The 9,144-nt window shown below is 41.1% G+C and overlaps 1 protein-coding gene across 2 annotated transcripts in view; it reads left to right on the plus strand.

Moving 5' to 3' along the window:
• The window catches only part of PIK3CG (phosphatidylinositol-4,5-bisphosphate 3-kinase catalytic subunit gamma), a gene marked incomplete at its 5' end in the record, with an annotated part of 35,006 nt that extends 31,833 nt beyond the window's left edge, over nt 1–3,173 (plus strand). For both annotated transcript variants that reach the window (XM_081102552.1, XM_081102553.1), the window contains one exon: nt 2,324–3,173. In XM_081102552.1, the coding sequence (XP_080958678.1) occupies nt 2,324–2,602 (279 nt within the window). In that variant the 3' untranslated portion in view covers nt 2,603–3,173. The remainder of the gene's footprint in view (nt 1–2,323) is intronic.
• Nucleotides 3,174–9,144: the final 5,971 nt, after the last annotated feature.

Here is a 9,144-nt window from a genome sequence, read left to right on the forward strand (position 1 = left end):
TTCAAAAATGTTCTCTCAGGCCCCAATTATTTCATATGAACTAAAAGCTCAAGACTGAGTTTAAATATTCAATAGAAACTTTTATTGCAATTTCTTTATATTTATAGATTAATCTGAGAAGAACTTAGATCTTTATAATAAGTAGTCAGTCATCCCTGAGGAATGTGCTAGGGGTATTGTTATTACTATTATAATAACACTAGGGGCCCAGTGCATGAGTTTGTGCACCTTGAAAGGAACTGTGGGCTGCGAGGCTGCAGTGGGCACAGGGGTGGGTCTCAGCCCATCCTCCGTGCCCCTGCCTGGCCGCTCCTGCTGTGGCCAGCAGCCCCGCTACTGCCGCTGCTGCTCCCCTGCTGACTGCGTGGATGATTGGGGCTGGCGCCAGCAGCAGGTATGAGTAGAGCCAGTGCTGTCAGCGGGTGTGAGCGGCTGCTGCCCCAATCGACCCTCAGGAGCAGGGGGAGGTGGAGAAGCCCTGAGGGGTGATCAGGGCTGGCACTGGGCTCCAGCAGCAGGTGCGAGTGCCGGGCGGGACCACGCTGCTCGGGAGCAAAGAATTTTCAGTAACCACCAGAGGCTCACCCCAGTGACAGCAACCGGTGCCCCGCCTTGGTCTGGCACCACCGCTCACCTGCTCCACCATCCCGCCATGGCCAACACCCGCCATGTTCCATGCGCACCCCCTGATGGTCAGCACATGTCATAGCGACCGGTTGTTTGGTTATTCGGTTGTTCCATCGTTCAGTCTATTTGCATATTAGGAATATATATATATGTTCAAGTTTTCTTTTATGTGCCTCAGTAAATTTTTACAGTTTTTAAATATGGATTCTTCATGTTTTGTGCATGTGTCTATCACAGAAATCATGATTTTCTGTCCATTATTCACTGTACTTTCTAACTGGTTGCTCCTACTGATAGCATTCCACTTATTAATTTTATTAAGTGCAAACTTATAAAAACAAGTTATAATAGTATTTTAGTTTTCCCCCGATTTTGGTGTTCCGAGAAGACATTAAGTTATTTGTAAATACTAGCAATTTTATCTTCACTTTTCTGATTTTATACTTCATTTATTTTTCCTATACTCCTTATTCAGAATGATTATGACTGATAATATCAGATAATTCTTCACATCATTACATTTTAGTTATATATTCTTACATGTTACTTTTATAAAATCAACAGTAATTTATGATGAACTACTCTTGCAATTTTGGAATAATCCCTATTTGGCTATAGTGTATTAGTCTTTTAACATGTTATTCAGTATTTTATTTGAAATATTTATGTTTATTATTGTTAAATTCAGTTTTCCTTAACACTCTATCTTTGCCAAGTTATGATATTAAGGTTGGGTTAGTCTCATGTTATGAACTTGGGAACTTGCCTCTTTTTCTAAGCCAGTGGTTCTCAACCTTGGCTGCACATTAGAATCACCTGGGAATCTTTTTAAAATCCTGATTTCTGGACCTCATCCTCTGCAAATTCTGTTTCTACGTTATGGGGTGAGGCCACAACATTAGTAACAAAGAAACAGAATTTCCTGAGGATGAGGCCCAGAAATCAGGATTTTAAAAAGATTCCCAGGTGATTCTAATGTGCAGCCAAGGTTGAGAACCACTGTTTTGGAATAACTTAATTGGCATAAGCATGCCTGTTGCTTAATAAGTGGATTTAACTCACCTGTATGATCTAACTCACCTGCAGCACCTGTGTTATCTGCAGCCATAGCATTTTTTAAAGTCCTCTCTTTCACTCGGTATTCAGAATATGTATTAAAACTCCAAAGTTCATCCAACAATTTTGAGAGTCAGACTATGAGAAGCTAACACATTGATTTTCTTAGAATAGGACAAATTGTGAAGACGAACACGAAACCTAAACACAATGTTTCCATCATTTCTTTTGATTTCATTAGCTCTTGGCAAAGATTATTTATGCTTATATAACGTTTATTGATTCAAGTACTGTGTTCAAAACTGATTCATTGCTCTTCAGAGACTGCATAAATGTCCACCCTCACTTGCCCAGGAAAGAGCTGAAGTGAAAATACAGAGTAAGAAATAAGATGAACCTTCACTGTATCACTTAGCTTTCCGTGAGCACACCTGGATATATGTATTTACACTACAGTGCTTAAGAGATTACAAAAACAGTTTCTGTTCTCATCTAACTTTGCATCTGAGGCAGGGGCCCTACCTGTTTATGATGGTTTCTTCCCACAGAATAGAGTGATGCCATGTAAATTCCAGTACCCAGTATCTCTAGCCTATTTAGTTACCGTAACCACGGTAACAGCATGTTGTTCTTTATTCAGGAAGTCTGCACTAAGGCTTATCTGGCCCTGCGTCATCACACGAACCTTCTGATCATCTTGTTCTCCATGATGCTGATGACGGGAATGCCCCAGTTGACAAGCAAAGAAGATATTGAATATATTCGGGATGCCCTGACCGTGGGGAAAAATGAGGAGGATGCTAAAAAGTATTTCCTTGATCAGATTGAAGTTTGCAGAGACAAAGGATGGACCGTGCAGTTTAACTGGTTCCTGCATCTTGTTCTTGGCATCAAGCAAGGAGAGAAACACTCAGCCTAATGCTTTGGGCTAGAAAAACAAGTTAGTGTTCCAAAGCTTTAAGTTAGCACGTCAGTCATCAACCTTGGATTTAAATTCTAATAGGACATTATGAAAGCTGGCACCTCAGAAATACAGCTCTTTTCCTAGCTGAACTCTTCACCGGAGACAAATATTGGCATGTCTGATTGTTTAAGGACAGTTCAGTTCTAGGCCTATTTGCAGACTTGTTTCTATCTCATTTGTCTCAATGATTTTGGAGAATATTCTATGTTTAAACAGACTAATCAGTTCCTTGTTGCGCCTGATGTTTTGACTATCTTATTATTGAGTGCCTCTGGAAATTCTTTGGAATAATTTGTGACATCTATTTTCACCTGGGTTTACTCTCAATTTCGGTTATCCTGTGTTCCTCGAGCTCTTTACAGAAAATAATGTGCTCATTGTAGTCTTTGTCGCATCCCTCACGGTATTGTCAAGCATCCCCTGGTTGTCTGCAGATGCCAGAGATGCACTAAAAGGAAGGAAAGCGAGGTAGTCTCTCCAGAGTCTTTTGCAATGAGGCCCTTTACAGTGTACAGCTGAGACGCACAAACACAAAAATGGAAAATCTGAACCTTAGTGCCTTGGCCCTGCTCTGCTGGGCTGGTTCCGAGATTATAAATAGGGGGAAATAGAGATGAGACCATTTGTCCCCACTCTGTCCACAGAGTGAATTATTAAGTACAACCATCATAGCCGTGTCCAGCATAGAACCAAGAAGCAGCTAAAGGGACTCATTTTTTTTTTTTTGCCTTCATATTTTTCTCCCTCCCTTTCTCCCTGACTCTCCTCTTCTTCTTGCCACCCTCCCACAGCTTTTTACCCCGAGTTGTGAAATTTTTAAGAACCCCTTTACCCTAGATTCAAAAACCAGTTGAGAAAGAATTTCTCCTCTGGGATTACTTGGATTTTAGGCATTTATTTGTAAAGATACTTGAAGAAGTTTTGTTTTTTTTTAAAGTATATTATTAAAGGAGACATTCTAGAAATTATGGATTAGTTTCCAAATACGTTGGTTTTAAATTTTGATCTGAGAAGCTTTTTCTTTCTTTCTTTTTTATTAATGGAAGAAGATATTTGCTATCTAAAAAGTACCCGAGTTAGGAAGAACACTACTTCTCCTATCCACCTCTCAGTTTAAAGAACTTTTACACTTTGAACACATTCTTCAGGTTTTCAAAAAACAATTGAAATGTCCTTTTCAAAAACTATTTTCACCTCTTAATTACTTTGCTATTTATTGGAAGTGTTGGTTAACCTCAGAGAAACATCGTTATTTATGAAATATTTTAAAATTAGTTATAGGTAATACTTGACAAAGGAATAACTCTGTTAACAGTGTCTGTTTATATTAGATATAAATGTACATTAAATTTAAATATTTCTAAGTAAATACCTGGTTTGGTGTAGCCCAAACCTTCCTTCTGTGTATTCAAATGCTCTGTAGTTTTTAACTCTGGGTACAAATAGGAGTCACCAGGGACACTTTTTAAAATACAGCCGGTGCAGCTCAGTGGTTGAGCATTGACCTATGAACCAGGAGGTCACGATTCGATTCCTGGTTAGGAAACATGCCCCGGTTGTGGGCTCGATCCTAGGTTTTAGGGCATGCAGAAGGCTGCCAGTCAGTGGTTCTCTCTCATCATCTTTCTCTTCCTCTCCCTTCCTCTCTGAAGTCAATAAAGATATATTTTATAAGTAAGTAAGTAAATAAATAAATAAATAAATAAATAAATAAAGTAAAATATGCTGCCTGAGCACCAATCTCAGGCTATAAGTTAATTCGTTTGGGATGAGGCCCAGACGTCAGTATTTTCCTAAGTACTCTGGGTGGTTCTAACATACAGGGTTCGAAAAAGCCCTCCACGCCTTTGAAGGTGTAGACGGAACTGCTTCTTTGCCCATTGAGCCTTTCCCCTGACTCATAAGGTATCGATAAAACACTCTTTCTTGACAACTCATCTTTTACAGTCATGCTCTATCCCTCACAGAGGAATATACATTTCATTACAAGTACCGTGCCAGGTAATGAAATATTCCTCTGTGGGAATGAAGGATAGATGTTTTGTCAGATATGTCTTTCACAGGAGGGAAGTTATTTTTTAAAAGCTTAAATACGGGAATTCAGCATAACTTGGAGGCTGTTAGTCCTATGTAATTGGAAATTATTTTTTGAAGCAAGTACAAAAAATAACTTAGAAAGTAAAATTCTGCCGAAACCGGTTTGGCTCAGTGGATAGAGCGTAGGCCTGCGGACTGAAAGGTCCCAGGTTCGATTCCGGTCAGGGAATGTACTTTGGTTGCGGGCACATCCCCAGTGGGAGATGTACAGGAGGCAGCTGATCGATGCTTCTCTCTCATCGATGTTTCTAACTCCCTATCTCCCTTCCTCTCTGTAAAAAAACAATAAAATATATTTTTTTAAAAAAAGAAAGAAAGTGTCTGAAGCAAATTCTGAACTTTATGTGATAAGCTTGGCTCTATGTGACTATGAAATAAATGTCAATTGTATTTTACAATATGAATAAGAAATAAAATACATTTAGATTGTTACAGGCTCTGCTGTCTTATTTTCTACTTAATCCAACCTAACCATTCTGGGTCATAAGTTCGGTTCTCGTCTGGGAGTGTGTCTGCATATTCTTAGGCCTGTTTGCAGGACAAGTGCTGGGGCACCCAAAGCACGCGCCTGGCCCAAGCCCCATTCAGACAGCTGAGCCGTTCCCTCTTCTGGACAGTCCGGTTATCCCCACTTGCACTTGCATATTAATTACAAATTGTTAAATGTAGATTTAAATGAAAGAAAATCTGATCTCTTGTGTTCTCTTGTGTACATCTTTTAATGTCTGAATGGGCACATAGTCATGAAACTCAAATTCTTTCAGGAAGTCTTTTTGGAGGGGCCACTACGTACCAGACACTGGTTAAAGTACTTCAGGTCAGAATATGGAACAAGGCTCATCTAGTCCCAGCCGTTAAAGAACACAGTTCGCTGGTGATAGCAGACACTCAATAATGGGGACTGCTGTGGGTTGAATTGTGTCCCTCCAATAGATGCTGAAATGCTAACGCATGTCTGTGAATGTGATCTTATTGGGAAACAGGTTTTGCAGCAGTACAGATATACCTCCTTTTATTGTGCCTCACAGATGTTGCAATTTTTTAAACCTCACCCAAGGATATTTTTATTGATTTTGTGGGGCTTTTTTAGAGAGAAAAGGAGGGAAGGAGGGAGGGAGAGACAGAGGCGGAGAAATATCGGTATGAGAGAGAGATATCAATTCATTGCCGCCTCCCACACACACACCGACCAGAGATCGAAACTGAAACCTGGTTTACAAGAGGATGTCCCAACCAACTGCGCCTGCTTTATTGGGAAACTCAATTTATAGCGGTGGTCTGGAACTGAACCCACAGCATCTGAGGTGCGCCTGCAATTAAGATGAAGTCAGCATGGTGGACCCTAATCCAGTGATGGCGAACCTATGACACGCGTGTCAGAGGTGACACGTGAACTCATTTTTTTGGTTGATTTTTCTTTGTTAAATGGCATTTATATATAAAATAAATATCAAAAATATAAGTCTTTGTTTCACTATGGTTGCAAAGATCAAAAATTTTCTATATGTGACACGGCACCAGAGTTAAGTTAGGGTTTTTCGAAATGCTGACACGCCAAGCTCAAAAGGTTCGCCATCACTGCCCTGATCCAATATGACTGGTATACTTAACAAAAGATGAGGGAGAAAGCCAGGTGACGGAGCTGTGTCTACACATCTACAGGGAACACCTGGGGCTTCCAGAAGCGGGAGCAGGAAAGGAAGGATTTTCACCAGAAGCTTCCATGGAAACAAAGCCCTGCCAATGCCTTGTTTTGAGACTTCTAACCCCAGACGTGAGAGAACACATGTTTATTGCTCTAAGCCACCTGGGTTGAAATACTTCATTATGGCACTCCTAGTAAACCTAATAAAGTGTCAATAACCAAAACTTTTGTGGGTTTTTTTTGGGGGGAGGGGCACCGGGGGATCCCACAGTGTTTGTAAGTAAACCTATTTAACATTTTCTGCTGTTACCAAAAAGATTTAATTGCACGTGACAAAGTGTTAGTATTCTTGATATACAAAGAGCTCTAATAATTCAATAAGAAAAAGATGGATACCTCATCAGAAAATATTGAATTCCCACAAAAAAATACATGTGGCTAGTAAGTATATGACAGTAGACCCCAAATCACTACTGATCTAAGAAATTCGAAATAAAATAACTTACATTCCTTTCACCATCAGATTAGCAAAGATTGGTAATGCCAGAGTTGGTAATAATTTGAGAGAAAGAGCAATCTATCATACTAATGAAAGCAGAGCAAGTTAGTAAAATTCATTCATGGCATTTTGTCAAATTATATCAAAATTAAGAAGGTATCTATCTTCTAATCTAGACAGTCCACATCTAAGAATTAATCCTTCAGAGATTATTGGACAAGTGTGCAAAGACTTATGGGCAAAAAGTTACCAGCATTCTTTGTAATAACCAAAACTTGGAAACAGCCTGAAAGTCCCTCATAGGGAACTGGTTAATTAAATCACATGGATACCATGAACTGCAATGAAGCCTTTGATAAGGTCAGACACATCAATGTATTGACAACCATGGAGATCTATGACCTGTGCAGGAGTGAAACGAGGTGGTTATAGGACAGTGTTACATCACAGTCACACTCAAGTGAAAATGTAGGTTTGTATACGCATTAAAAGGCTGGGAGGATACACTCACACCAAACTGTTGATAGTGATTTTTTTTACATTGCATTTTTTTTTTCTCTTTGGGTTTTGGGGAAACTTGGCTTTCTATTTGAATTTCTTACCAAGGGAAGAAAGTAAATCTTTTTATTTTTGGGGGGAAATGCAGTCTGCATGTTCACTGGACCCTGTAGTTTTCATCGAGTCTCATTAAAAGCTCAGAAAATTATGTTTCTCAAAGAGAGGCTAACCATGAGAAGTCAATAATTATCAAGCACTGGCATCACAGCCGTTGTTGGAACTTCTTGGCGTAAAAACGACTCTGTCGAAGCTTCCTGTTTCGGCTGACCCCACCCAACCGTGACCCGTTGGGCGCCGAGGCTGGCCTGACCTATCCCCCGGGCGGCCAGGCTTTTGTAGCAGGAGAGCCTGCAGGGCTGCTGTTTCTTCAGCCAGCGACAGATGCCTCACCTGGCCCAGTTCTTCTCAGCTCTGCACACCTCCTCCCGCCCCTGTGACCATGCTGAGCTCTCTCACTCACAGTTAAAATCCCCTTCGGAGGTGCCAACTGCTTCATTTTCACTTCTACTGAGTGTTGGATTTTTTCCCTAAGCATTCACTCCTTCGTACAGATTAAGTCTCGCTGCCTGCTGGGCTCTGAATCTGAGTCCATATGCACTTGTGGATCTGACTTAGAGAAACTAACAGGGACAGGGATACACCAAGGAGGGGAGAATCACGGCAGCATCTCAGCAGCCCCGCTCTTACCTCACAGCAGATGAACAGCCATCGGAGAAGTTTTACATTCAGACAATCAAACTCAGAATTCTTATGCTTCAGAGTTAAAATGGGTCCCTACGCTTCAGAGATGCACCCACCATGATCCCCACTATTTCCAGCCACGTGCAAGGCTTGTGGCTGAATAGCACCTCTGATCTCCAGATGTTTTGTAGCCAAAGCCATCCTTGTCCCTAGCACCTCCCACCCGGCACCTTTCCCTTCACCACGCACCTGTGCTACAGAACAACCAGCCCTGTAACTACCGAGGGCTTTCGTGGGAAATCCTCCGGCCACAAACCACTGCAAACCCCTCACATGCCCTAGGCCAGTGATGGCGAGCCTTTTGAACTCGGTGTGTCAGCATTTTGAAAAACCCTATCTTAACTCTGGTGCCGTGTCATATAGACATTTTTTGAAATTTGCAACCATAGTAAAACAAAGACTTATATTTTTGATATTTATGTATTTAAATGCCATTTAATAAAGAAAAATCAACCAAAAAAAAATGAGTTCTCGTGTCACCTCTGACACGTGTGTCATAGGTTCGCCATCACTGCCCTAGGCTCTGCTTTCTCCAACCCATGGTTCCAGAAGATAGAGAAGACAATCCCTCATTTTGGAAGAAAATAGCCTTCTTCAGCTCTTTCTCACCTGCTCAGCCGTCATCAAGCTGCTTGCCCCATCATGAGCGGCTCTATGGAGAGGTCTATGCGGCAAGGAACCGGCGGAAGGTTCTGACCCACAGCACCTAAGGAACTGAATTCTGCCGGCAACCACATAAGTGAGTTAGGAAATGCATCTTTTCAAGTTGAGCTTCTGAGAGACCCAGAGCCAGAGAACCCAGGTAAGCCAGGCCCAGACTCCCGATCCATGGACACTGTGAGGTAATCAGTGTTATGATTTTAAGCCACAACGCTTTAGAGTGATTAATTGTACAGCCATAGATAAGTAATACATTTTAGAGTTGTTTTGAAGATTTAAAAAGACAAAGAAATTCAT

The sequence above is a fragment of the Myotis nattereri genome, assembly GCF_964212035.1.
Source record: "Myotis nattereri genome assembly, chromosome: 11".
In the NCBI taxonomy this organism is placed as follows: Eukaryota; Metazoa; Chordata; class Mammalia; order Chiroptera; family Vespertilionidae; genus Myotis; species Myotis nattereri.